The sequence below is a fragment of the Myotis yumanensis genome, unplaced genomic scaffold (assembly GCF_028538775.1).
Source record: "Myotis yumanensis isolate MYYU_CA2020_CCGP unplaced genomic scaffold, mMyoYum1.0.hap1 SCAF_4, whole genome shotgun sequence".
Classification (NCBI taxonomy): Eukaryota; Metazoa; Chordata; class Mammalia; order Chiroptera; family Vespertilionidae; genus Myotis; species Myotis yumanensis.
Genome location: NW_027223755.1, coordinates 81641833 through 81657361, shown reverse-complemented (window position 1 = coordinate 81657361; position 15529 = coordinate 81641833). Strand labels below are relative to the sequence as shown.

General features: G+C 41.3%; 1 protein-coding gene across 1 annotated transcript in view; it reads right to left on the bottom strand.

Annotated features, from left to right (window-relative positions):
* POM121C (POM121 transmembrane nucleoporin C) overlaps window positions 1–15529 on the bottom strand; it is a 29678-nt gene that overhangs the window by 6631 nt on the left and 7518 nt on the right. Inside the window, exons 6-10 of the mRNA XM_070412765.1 lie at window positions 2360–2451; window positions 1676–1749; window positions 1089–1213; window positions 864–966; window positions 453–626 (exon numbers count right to left, since the gene is read on the bottom strand). Of these exons, the coding sequence (XP_070268866.1) occupies window positions 453–626; window positions 864–966; window positions 1089–1213; window positions 1676–1749; window positions 2360–2451 (568 nt within the window). The remainder of the gene's footprint in view (window positions 1–452; window positions 627–863; window positions 967–1088; window positions 1214–1675; window positions 1750–2359; window positions 2452–15529) is intronic.

Genomic DNA, 15529 nt, shown 5'->3' with positions numbered 1-15529 from the left:
AACAAAACTAAGCTTCTCCTAGCTTAAGTGTTACAGCTCCCCTTCCCTAAAATTTCCTGATTACAGAATCCTGAAGCTCTTAAGCTTGTACCAGCTCAGGTCTGGTCACCCAGAGTAAGTTGAATCCTTATAATTTCCATTGACTGACAGGCATAATGCTTTTATTTCAACCTCAACAAAGACTGATGCCATATTGCTCTAAGGCAGCAGTTCTCAACCTGTGGGCCGCGACCCCTTTGGGGGTCAAATGACCCTTTTACAGGGGTCACCTAAGACCATCGAAAAACACATATATAATTACATACTGTTTTTGTGATTAATCACTATGCTTTAATTGTGTTCAATTTGTAACAATGAAATTGGGGGTCACCACAACATGAGGAACTGTATTAAAGGGTCACGGCAATAGGAAGGTTGAGAACCACTGCTCTAAGGGAAGCTCTCTCACTCACCTGGGAAGGATGTTAGGCCCGGGGAATCCTGCATCTTCTTCAAGCTCTCCAACAGTGGATTAGTGCTTGGGGCTGGGAGAGAGGTTGGAGAGGGAGCAGTCCCAGCAGTAGGCAGGGTAAAAGTAAAAGGCTGAGTGGTAGGTGGGTTCTCAGTGACGGAGCTCGAGGCAGCATCTAAGGAAGAACAAGAAGATTCAGTTGTCCTCCCTGGTTTGGGAATTCTTTCCAGTGGCATATCGCAGGGCATGGGAATGCTCAGTGTCTCAGAATAACTCATTTAAGAAATGCTTCTCCTCAACCTCAGTGCTCACTTTCTCCAGATTTACTGAGGACCCACATGGATTTCTCAGATGAGATAGACCAAAAAACCCCCAAATCCTCCCTAGAGTGTGAAACATCTTTATTCCTTACCAGTCTTATCTTCCAAGACCTTGTTGAACCATTGTAATGAAGCTTTCTTTTCCAAGTCTAGGTCCTCAGCAGTAATTGAATAACCAAGCTGGGGAGGTGGAGGCTACCCAACAGAAAAAGGAGAAGTCAAGTCAATCATAAGAAACTGGGAGAAACCTCTATTTAGCCTTCCTAAGACTTAGAGGAGCTAAGAAGGTGGGCAGGGGTAAATGGACAAGACCATACCAAGGTCAGCTGGTCCCCTCGCCTGGAGGGCAGCAGCTGAATCTTCCGTTTACGCTGCCCAGAGCTGCCAGGTGTAGGTGGGGAATTCCTCAAGTTCTGTTTCTTCCATGTGGTTGTATCTACAACTAAAGAAATATAGTCTTGTTTTCTTCCAGAAATAGATAGGTGTATTTATACCCCCTGATTTGTAACACTAAGTTTTCACTGGGTATCTCTGAAAGATTTCATCTTCCATAGTGTCTGGGCTCATGGATAGTGTTTACAAGATTATTCCTAATAGTCAAGAGGCTGTACAGAAAGACTTACTCCAGATGCACGCATACAACTGCTGGGCAATAATTCCTGGATTGCTCACAGATACCTCAACCTAAGCTTATCCCCACCCCACAGTTACCCTGGGTTATACTGCATTTGCTTATCACCTTCCTTACCAGACTACAAACCTCTGAAATACAGAACTTCTGTCTTTGTATATCAGGCCCTCTTCACAGCAATGCTGAAAGTATGATTTGAATAGGTACTAGTCTATACATTCTCCATAAACACTTCTATCACCAGAAGCCACTCTTGCCTATTTATTAACTTACCCCTTTCTCCCTGGGACTCCTTGTCAGTTACTAATGGAGTTGAAGGACTAGAATGATGGGAAAGTTCCTCTTCTCTGTAGGTGAAAAACACAGAATTAAGTTTAGAAAGACTTCCTGACAATAAATACTGAATAACATATCCTCCCAACTCCCAACTGGCCAAAGTCTAGAACAGCCATGATTTGAGATCTTAGTATGCCAGGACAAAAAAAAAGTCAAAAGAAAATTCCCACAGAAATGAAGGGAGGTAGTTAATGGAAATCATGGAGAAACCACTGTCTTAAAACAAGCACAAATCAATTATCTTCAAAACTTTCCTTACAACCTTCCACGTTACTGAGTGTTCTAGGCATAGATATAATCCCTAAGAGAGTGGCATTCTAGTCGACTGTAGGTAGGCCTGGAGGGTCAGTTGCAGTCAAGAACATGAAGATTACCGCCCGCTGACATTCACTCTGCTCACTCTATTCTACTTTTACACCCGGTCACTCGTACAGCAGAAGGGAACCAGAGGCCCCTACAACTCAGTGCATAAAGAACTGTAAAAATAAGAGCAATTCTTCTGGGTACTTCTCTGTCCTTCTAGATGTTAATTTATTTGATTCTCTACATCAGAAAGCCTAAGAGCCAAGTAAATTTCCCTAATTTCCTGACCAATAATCCACACAGCAAATAAGTGATTACCTTATTTTCTTTGCTGGCCTCTCTGGCGTCTGGGAGCGGGATGAGGCTGGGCTGGAAAAGGGTGATGAACTTGGACCACTTCTCTTCCATAGCTAAAAGTCAAATAAAAGTAACATTACTGACATTAGGTGATACTTCAGCATTCAACCTTTAATATAATTTTGAGGTCCTATTCATACTGCATATAAAGTCCCCTTTGTAAGTGACTAAAAAATATTTCTTTGTGAAGAAAGGCTCCTGAAAAGAAAGTCAGTTGCCAATATTAACTATGGGATAAAAAAGTCTGAAAAGTAGCTAGTAAGTGTAGAAAGAATCAATGTACTTTTTGCATATATTAAAAAGGAACATCACATTCAATAATGACTTAGAGCTATGATGCATAAATTTACTCTATATTGTCTATAGAAATGATCAGAGTAAATAAAACTGTTCTAGTGAAGACAAGTCCATAAACTAACTTAGTTTTCCTTCATTAAATTTTCAGCTTTACTTTATTAACTTTTTAAAAATATGCTGTCATGACATTTATGACTTTTACAACATCTATAGTACTTATCATTATATGATAACTATCTATACATCTCTCTTTTCTGCCAGGCAGAGTCCCTTGGCAGCAAAGATAGTCTGTTTTTTTGTGTGTTTTCTTATCCTCACCAGAGGATATTTTTCCATTGATTTTTAGAGAGAGTGGAAGAGAGAGGGAGAGACAGAGGGAAATATTGATGTGCAAGAAAAACATCGATTGGTTGCCTCCTGCATGCGCCCGACCAGGGCCTGACCCGGGGAGGAACCTGCAACCAAGGTAAGTGCCCTTGACTGGAATTAAACCCAGGACTCTTTGGTCTGCAGGCCGACGCTCTATCCAGTGAGCCAAACTGGCTAGGGCAAAGATGGTCTGTTTTCATCTCCACCTCCTTCAAAGGGGGCTAGCAGCAAAGTAACTGACAAAGAGCAAGCACCCTGCAAATAAGACTTTAGCCTAACACAAAGGTACTAAACTATCACATTTTCCTACTGGGAAGCTTCTAGTGATTTCTTACTCTGTAACAGTTACATGATATAAGCACAAAAAGGGAGAAAACAGTGCTTAAAAGTTCAAAAGAAGAAAGGAAAGATTTAAAAATCAAAGACAGGTGATAAAACAGAAGAAGAGTTCCATAGACTAATATTATCAGAAAACCCAAGGCTCAGAATTAGATTGAGAAAAATGCTGAAATAAATAATATTTTTTTAAAATGTTATTCTCAGTTATAGAACAAGAAAGGATGGTCATTTGGGATAAATAAATCAATCTTGGGCCTCACACCTTGCATTTTTAATAAAGTGCCCCAGAGTAAAACATATTTCTACTTCATAAACTGTACATACACACAGAATCCTGATGCAATAGCAATTTACATGTAAAAAGTGTATCAAACAAAAGAACTGCAAAAACATTGACAAGTTGTTAAATAACATGGGGTAGAAAACAGACTTTTTTTGCCAGAAACAAAAGAAAGAATATTGACAGAATGTTACATAAAAATTAAGAACCTCTCCACATAAAAATATTGCCATGTGGAAGGAAACTTTACTATATGTATACCTTCTGAACCATTTGTATTTTCAATGACACTAATGTTTCCATAATCTAGAAATAAAATCTATATAGGCAGGAAACAAACAAACGTATAAACAAACTAAAAGGCAAGTATTTTCAATTAAAGTGATGAGTTGATATCCTCAACATGTCAAAATTAATAATTTGCAACTTCATATAAATGTAATGAACATATAAAATAGTAAGTGGCCTAAAGATATAACAAAGCAAGTCACAAAAAGAGATAGTCAATCTATGTATGATGGCAGTCAATTTAGTTCTGCTTTACAACTCAATTTTCATTTACCAATTTCCTACTTTTTTAGATTTTACAAATAATGGAAAGATAAGCAAGACCATTTCCATCAAGAAATTTATGATTTGGAAAAGAGTGCATAAAATGACTATAATAGTCTCTAAGAAGGTGACATTTGAGATGGTCTGCAGTTCGATAAAACATACTTATCATTCCAGATGGAGAACAGAACAAGAAAAGGGAAGAAAGCATGAAAATAATAAGTGCTCTTAGAAGGTAATGAATGTTCTAGCTTGGCTTAAATATAGGGTATAAATAAAGAAATAATAAAAGACAGTCACAAAAGCAAGCTAGGGATATGAAGTTTTGAATGCCCACTTTGAAAAATGACCAGTCTTGTAAGACACACGAAGTATCAATGCCATGCACAAAGAGGTAGGAGGACAGTTCACTTTCTATAATTGGTAGAGCCTAACATTTGTAATAATCTTATAGAATAAAAGGCTAATATGCAAATTGACCAAATGGTTTGAACGATCAGTTGCTATGACGTGTACTGACCACCAGGGGGCAGATGCTCAATGCAGGAGCTGCCCCCTGGTGGTCAGTGTGCTTCCACAGGGGGAGCGCAGCTCAGCCAGAAGCTGGGCTCATGGCTAGCGAGGGCAGCAGCAGTGGCGGGAGCCTCTTCTGCCTACGCAGCAGCGCTAAGGACACTTCGGGGGATGTCTGACTGCCAGCTTAGCCAGACTGTGAGAGGGCGCAGGCCAGGATGAGGGACCCGCCCTCCAGTGCACTAATGTTGTGCACCGGGCCTCTAGTTTTATAATACAAAGCTACAACTTCTAGTTTGGGAAGCTGTAGATTTAGGTATTTACTAGTGCTCCTCTGGAAAAATACATTAAGTCAAATGTATACACTATCACACCAAATCTATATTGATTACTGGGGATATTTACTATTTCATATTTTTATTGATTTCAGAGAGGAAGGGAGAAGGAGAGAAAAACATTGGTGATAAGAGAGAATCATTGATTGGCTGCCTCCTACATGCCCCACACTGGGGATCGAACGCACAACCTGGGCATGTGCCCTGACCTGGAATTGAACTGTGGCCTCCTGGTCATTGAGCCACGCCAGCCAGGCCACATTTTTTTCAGAGAAGCTTCAACATAAAGAACTTTCATATTACTTTATCCCCTTCCTAAGATCTACTTCTGAGAGCTTCCCATATATTCCAATATCACAAAACAACAGGTAACTACTTACAACAGAACACCTACTAAGAGCTATTAGTGTCAGTGAGTGTGGATTCACCAGAAGTAAGCGTGCTTTAAAACACAATCTGACCATGTTTTAAGCAATGGCTATGTTGTTTTAGACCAACGGCTCTCAACCTGTGGGTCGCGACCCCTTTGGCGGTCGAACGACCCTTTCACAGGGGTCGCCTAAGACCATCCTGCATATCAGATATTTACATTACGATTTATAACAGTAGCAACATTACAGTTATGAAGTAGCAACGAAAATAATTTTATGATTAGGTCACAACATGAAGAACTGTTTTTAAAGGACCAGAAGGTTGAGAACCACTGTTTTAGACCAAATCGCTTATTGAGGAGGACAAGCAGAAAATGCTGAAGAAAATGTGAAATACATCTGTATGAAGAAGGTATGGTAGTATGAAGAGCTCCCAAGGCGGTGAGACATTGTAGGGACAAGACAGAGGAGCCAAGAGGTGAGACCCACACTTAGGCCTACAGTTTCCCTCCTGGTGACTGCCAATTTCAAAAGTAAAAGCTGCCGCTGAGAGGCTGAGAAAAGCTTCTGGCAGCCCCTCAGGCCTGGAAAGACAAAAACTGGAATTCAGGGCTTTCCAACATAGAGGGGCCCTAAACACCTCAGGCTTTGGTTGGTATCCCAAAGGCTACATACTTGGATATAGGGCAAATAGGAAAAAACAAGCCCTCATAAGAACTGACAACCAATTCAGAATCATGTTAATTCCAACTGGAGAGAGGTAATTGGCCTCTATTCTAGCCGCCTGCTAGAGGCAAAAATAAAACCTCTCTGGAAGAGACCATCATTCAGAGCTTCAAGTCACCGTTACCTCCCAGGAGTGGCAAGTGGAATGGGGGAGGGAGGTCCTAATGTAAGGTGACAGGAGAAGATTTGACTTTGGGTGGTGGGCACACAGTACACTATACAGATCTTGTAACATAGAAACCCACACATGAAGCTTATATGTTCATGTTGACCAATGTCACCCCAATCAACTTAAAAAACAACAACAAAAAACATATAAAAGCATATTAGAAAAGAGAAAAGGCTGAAAAACAACAACAACCCAGTGATCTAAGAATCTATATTCAAAATTCAGAAAGAAACCCTAGCAGATCAAACACAAAGAAAGAAGGAAATAATACCTATAAGAGCAGAAAAACAGGTAATAGAGTGGTTCCTAAAATTGGTTCTTTATCTATATAACCTTGGAGAAGAAATTTCCTTAATCCAATAAAGAATATCTATAGAAAATCTGTATCAAACGTCATACATAACATGAAACGTGCATACTCTGAAATCAGGAAAAACAAGAACAGGATGTTTGCTCTCACTCTGTTCAATATTATACTAGAGGTATTAACCAAGTGCAGTAAGGCATAAACAAACAATGTAAGGCTTGGGGTAAAAAAAAAAGGGGGGGGGGCTGTCATCATGTCATCATTATAGAGAACACGACTTACATATAAAATCCTGAAGACTATATAAATAAATATTCAGAATTAAGCAAATTTTCTGAATTAAAAACAAGTTCTATTCTGACCAGTTGCCTCAGTTGGTTGGAGCATTGTCCCATACTCCAAAAGTAGGTTCAATTCCCAGTCAGGGTACATACCTGGATTGTGGGTTCGAACCCCAGTAGGGGCACATACGGGAGGCAGCCAATTAATGTTTCTTTCTCTCTTTTTCTTTTTGTTCCTCTCTCTAAAAACATTAATAAAACATATCCTTGGATGAGGTTTAAAAAAACAAAAAACCTCAGTTGTTTTCTATACTAGTACATCAGCAACAATTAAATTTTTAACATACTCTTTATAATAGCATCAAAAACATATACCTAGAAATAAATTTAATAAAGATGTATAAAACCACTACACTGAGAAGTTAAAGATGAAGTAAATAAATGAAGGATACACCAAGTTCATGGATTAAAAGATTCAATAATGTAAAAATGTCAATTCCCTCCAAAATAACTCATAGATTAAAGGCAATGCCAATCAATATCTCAGCAAGTATTTTATTTTTTTGGTGGAAATTGACAAGTTGATTCTAAAATTATACAGAAATGCAAAAGGCCAAGATCCAAAATAATTCTGATGAGGCATAAGAGATATGAGAAAGTTGGATGACTTACTCTACTAGATATCAAAACTTAGACTGAGTAGTACAGACTGGGAAAAATAGAGGCACAGAGTAGAAAAACAGACCAATGGAACAGAACAGAATCTAGAAATGGATCCACATATATATGGACACAAATTACGACAAAGGTGATATTGCAGAGTAATAGGGAAAGGATGATTCTTCCAATAAATTTTGCAAGTCAAACGGATATTTATATGGAAAAACACTAACTTTGATGCCTAGCTCACACTATACACAAAAATCAATTTCAGATGGATCATAGATAAAAATTTGAAATGAAAAACAATAAAGCTCCTAGAAGGTAGCATAAGAGAATATCATCACGACTTTAGGTAGGCAAAAATACCTAAACATGCCGAAACCGGTTTGGCTCAGTGGATAGAGCGTCGGCCTGCGGACTGAAGGGTCCCGGGTTCGATTCTGGTCAAGGGCATGTACCTGGGTTTCGGGCACATCCCCAGTAGGAGGTGTGCAGGAGGTGGCTGATCGATGTTTCTCTCTCATCAATGTTTCTAACTCTCTATCTCTCTCCCTTCCTCTCTGTAAAAAATTAATAAAATATATTTAAAAGAAAAAACAGTACATAAAATAAATATACAAACCATAAATGAGAAGACTATAAGAAAGTGAATGATGAGTCAGAATAGGACACTCATTTGTTGAAACAAATATAATTCACAGAGAGTTTGTATCTAGAATATATAAAGAACTTGTTATATAAATAAGAAAAACAACCTAATGGAAAAGAGCCAAGAAACTAGAATAGGCACTTCATGAAAAAGGATATACAAATGGCCAGTGAACAGTTCATACATTTATCTCATTAGTAACCAGGGAAACAAAATTACCACAATGAAAAACGACTTCACACCCACCAGAATGAGTAACTAAAGAGCAACACCAAATGGTAGTGAGGATGCGTAACTATAGGAACAAAATCCCATACTGCACTGGTAGAAGTATCAACTGGGCCCTAGCCGGTTTGGCTCAGTGGATAGAGTGTCGGCCTGCAGACTGAAGGGTCCCGAGATCGATTCTGGTCAAGGGCACATCCCCGGGTTGCAGGTTCAAACCCCAGTAGGGAGCGTGCAAGAGGCAGCCAATCAATGATTCTCTCTCATCACTGATGTTTCCATCTCTCTCCCTCTCCCTTCCTCCCTGAAATCAATAAAAATATACATATATAGCCGAAACCGGTTTGGCTCCGTGGATAGAGCATCGGCCTGCGGACTGAAAGGTCCCAGGTTCGATTCCGGTCAAGGGCATATACCTGGGTTGCAGGCACATCCCCGGTAGGGGATGTGCAGGAGGCAGCTGATCGATGTTCCTCTCTCATCGATGTTTCTGACTCTCTATCCCTCTCCCTTTCTCTCTGTAAAAAATCAATAAAATATATTTTAAAAAATATATATATATATACATATATAAAAAAAGAAGTATCACCTGAAATATCACTTTAAAAAGCTGTTCAACATCTATTAAAACTGAACATACACATACTTTATATGTGTGTACCAAAAGACTTACACAATAATGTCCACAGCAGCAGCATTATAGCTCCAAACTGAAAACCCAAATGTCCAATGGAATGACTAAATTAATTGTGGTATCTTCTTATAATGGAACCGTACACAGCAATGAAAACGAAAGACCTACTGCTACATGTAACAGAGATGAATCTCACAAGTAAAATATAAACACACAAAAAGCATATTCTCTGTTTCCTTTATATAAAGTTCAAAAACAGAAAAAAAAAACAGTACTAATATTCAGGAAGAAAGGAGGGAAGGAGAAGTGATTGGGAGTAGGTATGAGAGGGGCTTCTGGGTATAGAAAATAATTTATTACTTTGACATGGTGATGGTGGTTACATGGAGCTGTACATATTTCTTTTTCTGCACGTTATCTATAATAATAAAAGTATAACATACTAATTAGACCGGCCATCCTTCCGGATGAAGCCAGGGCTACGAGGGAAGCCCAGGTCCCGGGTGCCAGAGGGAAGCAGGTGCCGGCAGCCGGGGGAAGGAAGGCCTACTCCTGCACGAATTTCATGCATCGGGCCTCAAAGTATTCTAACCAAAAAAAGCCATTAAAAAAGTGAGAGTTTACATAATATATCATTTTAAAAGATGCACAGAAGCATATATGCTATGATCCCACTTGTGTAAAAGAGTCCCAAAATTCTGTGTATTATCTGTGTTTATACACACAGTAGGAATGTTAATAATAGGCATGGAGATGAGATGAAGACTGGAAGAGCCAGGATCAGGGAATTTTGCTTTTTACTTAACAGTTATCTATACCTAAAACATTTTTTGAAATCAGGAAAGGTAATACTTGTAGAACATATTACAAATTCCAATAAATAGAGTGTACAGTTAAAAGGAAGTTTCCCTCTTATCTCAATAATTTACTACCTGTTTTTAAAATATCCTGTCAGAATTGTTCTGTGCATATTAAAAGTTTAAAGAAACAGCAGCACAAATTTTAAGAGTTCTGCACCTTGCTTTTTTGTTGTTGTTAATCCTCACCTGAGGATATTTTTTCCATTGATTTTTAGAGAGAGTGGAAGGGAAGGGAAGAGACACACAGAGAGAAACATCGATGTGAGAGCGACACATTAGTTGCCTCCCGTATGTGCCCCAGGACCCGGGCCCAGGATCGAGCTTGCAACCAAGGCACATGCCGTTGACTGAAAAAGAACCTGCAACCCTTCAGTCCACGGGCCAATGCTCTAACCATTGAGCAAACTGGCGAGAGCTGCACCTTGCTTTTTTTTATTTTTCATCAACATATTTTTATTGGTTTCAGAGAGGAAGGGAGAGGGAGAGATAGAGACATCAATGATGAGAGAGAATCATTGATCGGCTGTCTCCTGCATGCCCCCTATTGGGGATCGAGCCTGCAACCTGGGCATGTGCCCCTGACCGGAATTGAAGCCTGGACTCTTCAGTCCGCAGGCCAACGCTCCATCCACTGAGTCAAACCAGCCAGGACAACATCTTGCTTTTTTAAAATATATTTTTGAGATCATTCACATCAGTCTCTATTAAATTGCCTTATTCTTTTTAATAGTTGCATAGTATTTAAAAGCATGGAAAAACTGTACATTACAATCAGCCCCTTGAAAAGGTATATACACATTGTTCCTAAGCTTCTGATGTTAAGACAATGCTAAAATCAACATCTTTGTATATGTCTCTGAGTAGGATTAATTCCTCAAAGTAAGCCCGCTGGATCTAGGGGCATGTGCATCTTTAATAATGATAATTAGTACCACACTACCCTCTAGAGAATTGTACCAATTGACAATCCCACCAGCAACGTGTGAGAAGCCTATTTTCATACTTTTACAGTTTCTATTTCATATTTAAATCTTTAGTTCATTTGGAATATGTTTCTCTAACATATGAAAAGCCGCACAAACTTACTCACAAGAGACATAAATTAAATACTATTCCTCACCTATCAAAAAGAAAAACAGAAATTGCTAAAAGATATCAAACAAATGAACCTTACTACAGTTGAAACTTGAACAACAGCCTTACTACAGTTTGAACTGTGCACATACACTTACATGGTTTTTTTCTTCAATAAATGTAGATAGGTACCGTCGGCCCTCTGAATCTGCAGGTTTGCATCTGCAGATTCAAACAACCATTGATTGAAGCTAGTATATGTTCTGTGGATGTAGAGGGCTGACTGAAGTTATACGTGGGTTTTCTACTGTGGGGTCTGCATCAATAACCCCCACATTGTACAAGGGTGTATCAGGTTGGTGGTGTAACTAAGTAAGAACAATTAGTTCACATTAATTCAAAACACGTTACTTTGATTGCATATTGCCAGTATCCATTGAGGAATATATACTAATGACAAAATGAACCACAGGTAATTCTTAAGCTGATTACATAAGTCTTACTGTTAATAAGAACATTGATACTGTTATTTTGAAATTGTAAATTCTAGGATCAATCAAATAAGTAATTATGAACCGACATTTTTGGTGTGAAAATACAAAACCAAAAAAATTCTATAATCTTAAGTCTGAATTTGAAATGTTAAAACCAAGACTACGTGAAAAATAGCCAATTTCAACTTCAATCTGGGTTTTAAATGTACAAGATTCATTTGTTTTTGGCCAAAAAACAATGAAGCAATCAAAGACTTCTGGGGTCAAAATGAAAGAATACAAGAGCCAATTTAAAAGCTCCCACTGGTCAAAATTGGAAAATTTTGTGCATCAAAAGGAATTAAACACATTGAGGATTATAAAATGCTTACAAAATTTCAGAAGTTCATAAAGATAATCAACAACAGCAAAATCATCATTAGTCACCTTTAGAGTTAGCTATGGCATCAGTGTCTTCTTATTATCCTGTCATTCCTATAGTTAGGGCATGTTCTTCTACATAGAATTTCAGTTAATAAATATAGAGGGAAAGATAAAAGTTAGAATATCACCATTTTGCAACCTACTAAAACAATGGACCTAGGCAAAGAAAATCTACACTAATAAAAGAGAAACATGCAAATTGGTGTCACTCAGCTACATCCACCAGCCAATCAGAGCAACTATGCAAATTAACCCAATGAAGATGGCGGTTAATTTGCATATACAGGCGCGGAGCTAAGACTGAAGGCTCCGGCTGGAGTGAAGACTGAAGACTGAAGACTGAAAAGGCTTGGTTTCTCTGCTGCAGCTGCAGCGGAGAAGCCAAGCCTCGCTGCAGCCGGACCAAAGACCTGGGTCCTGGGTGCCGGAGGAAAACCGGTGCCAGCAGCCAGGGGAAGGAAGGCCTCGTGCAATGGGCTTCTAGTGTCATTATAATGGTTGCTAACATGTTCAGATGGAAAGTTCATACAAAATTTAAAATGACAATATCAGACTAACAACACCTGAACCCAGTGATCAATATTAACACCACAAAAGGGAGGCAACCAAACTTCAGGTGCTCCTGATGTGATGCAATAGGAAATCACAGCATCACTGATGCAATAGTCTACCAAAATAATTGAACTTGAATCTAATCAGCAATTGGGATCCAACTACTCATTTACAAGGAAAACAGGGGATACAGCACATGTTAAAATGACACAGTGACAATGCAAACTAAATCCAGAATATAGGAAATACTATAAGACAAAATGATCCAGTTTTATCAAAAGCATGAAAAAAAGTAGTAGCATTATAAATATGAACCAAATGTAATGAATTGAATTTTGGTCCCTGATACAAAGTAATAAAGAGAGTTTGGAGTAATAAGGGCAATTTGAACATGGAGTGATATTAACTAATCCTATATAATAAAAGCCTAATATGCTAAGTGTCTGACTGTTTGACCAATCACTATGATGCGCACTGATTACCAGGGGAAAACACTCCGACCAATAGGTTAGCTTGCTGCTGGGGTCTGGCCGATAGGGATTGGGTGAGACAGGCTGGGCACACCCTGGAGCCCTCCCAGAGTCCCTCCCCGGCCCTGATAGTGCAATGGTGGGGTCCCTCGACCTGGCCTTCGCTCTCTCGCAATCCAGGACCCCTTGGGGGATGTTGGAGAGCCAGTTTTGGCCCCATACTTGCAGGCCAGGCTGAGGGACCCCACTGGTGCACGAATCCATGCACCGGGCCTCTAGTCTATCCTATCTAAGAAAAGACAAAAAGGGTAATTAACCATACTTCCGCTACGCTTCCCATTGGCTAATCAGGGCGATATGCAAATTAACTGCCAACAAAGATGGCGGCCGGCAGCCACGCAGCTGAAGCGAGCAGGAGGCTTGCTTGCTCCAGTGATGGAGGAAGCCAAGGTTCCCTGCCTGCCTCGGCCTGGGTCTGAGCTCCGGAAGCAACAATGTTTCAATTATAGAAGCTAAACAAACCCCAGATACCTGCTTTCAGCTGGCCGCAGCCTCAGAGCTAGGAGCGCCAGTGACGGCAACGATGCTTCAATTATAGAAGGTAAATAAATCCCAGAATAAAAAAAAAAGAAAAAAAGAAGAGGCTGGGAGGTTCAGTCGCCCGCCAGCCTGAAAACGGCCCTTAGCCCCTCACCCAGACTGGCCAGGCACCCCAGTGGGGACCCCTACCCTAAAGGGGGTGTGGCCAGCCTGAAAACAGCCATCAGCCCCTCATCCAGGTTGGCCAGGCACCCCAATGGGGACCCCCACCCTGAAGGGGGTGTGACCAGCTGCAAATAGCCATCAGCCCCTCACCCAGGCTGGCCAGGCACCCAAGCGGGACCCCCACCCTGATCCAGGACACCCTTCAGGGCAAACCTGCCGGCCCCCACCCATGCACCAGGCCTCTATCCTACATAGTAAAAGGGTAATATGCAAACTGACCCTAACAGCAGAAAAACTGGGAATGACTGGTCACTATGACACACACTGACCACCAGGGGGCAGATGCTCAATGCAGGAGCTGGCCCCTGGTGGTCAGTGGACTCTCACATGGGGGAGCTCAGCTCAGCCACAAGCCAGGCTGATGGCTGCCAGTACAGCGGTGGTGGTGGGAGCCTCTCCTGCCTCCTCAACAGCGCTAAGGATGTCTGACTGCAGCTTAGGTCTGCTCCCCGCTGGCAAGAGGACTTCCCCCGAGGGATGCCGGGCTGCCAGAGGGATGTCTGATTGCCATCTTAGACCCAATCCCCCGGGGAGCAGGCCTAAGCCAGCAGTGGTCATCCCTCGAGGGGTCTCAGACTGCGAGAGGGCACAGGCTGGGCTGAGGGACCCTCCCCACCCCAGTGCACCCTAGTATATATATAAAAGCCTAAGCGACTGTCCGACCAGTAGCTATGACGCACAATGACCACCAGGAGGCAGGTGCTCCGATTGGTAGCTATGGTGCGCATTGACCACCAGGGGGCAGATGCTCAACACAGGAGCTGCTGAACTGCAGTGACTTGGCAGCTGCGGTTCTCAGGTGACACACTGGAACCAGAGAGGAAGGAGCCTGATTCTGGGGTGCATTACCTGAGAACTGCCCTCTCGCAATCCAGGACCCTTCTGGGGATGCTGGAGAGCTGGTTTCGACCCAATCCCTGCAGGACAGGCCGAAGGACCCCACCAGTGCACAAATCCATGCACCTGGCCTCTAGTCCTATCTAATAAAGATGGAATATGCAAACTGACCATAACTTCACAACAAAGATGGTGGTGCCCACAGCCAATGAGGAGGAAATATGCAAATTGACGTGACAAAGATGGTGGCGGCCGGGCCTCTGGGCAGCACCCGAAGGCAGAAGGTGGCTCCGGGCTGGAGCAAAGGAGGGAAGGTGGCTCCGGGCTGGAGCAAAGGAGGGAAGGTGGCTCCGGGCTGGAGCAAAGGAGGAAAGGCGGCTCTGGGCTGGAGCAAAGGTGGTGCCAGCAGCCAGGGGGAGGAAGGCCTATTCTTGTACGAATCTTCGTACATCGGGCCTCTAGTATTAAATAATTATTATTGTTTGAGTGGAATAATGGTATAGTGACCATTAATGTTAAGAAAGTTTAAAAACACACTGAAGTACTTCTATAGGTGAAATGACATGTTTACAATTTACTTTAAAACGTAAGAGCAAGCCGAAACCGGTTTGGCTCAGTGGATGGAGCATCGGCCTGCGGACTGGACGGTCCCGGGTTCGATTCCGGTCGGGGGCATGTGCCTGGGTTGCGGGCACGTCTCCAGTGGGAGATGTGCAGGAGGCAGTTGATCGATGTTTCTAGCTCTCTATCTCTCTCCCTTCCTCTCTGTGGAAAATCAATAAAATATATTAAAAAAAAACACAAACAAAACAAAACAAAAAAAACATAAGAGCAAAGCCAAAAGGTGGTGTGGTGGTGGGGGGTGGTATTGATGGAACAGGACTGACAAAATGCTAACTACTGAAGCTACATGAAGGTTCATTAGTTTGTTTCCTTCTATGTACAT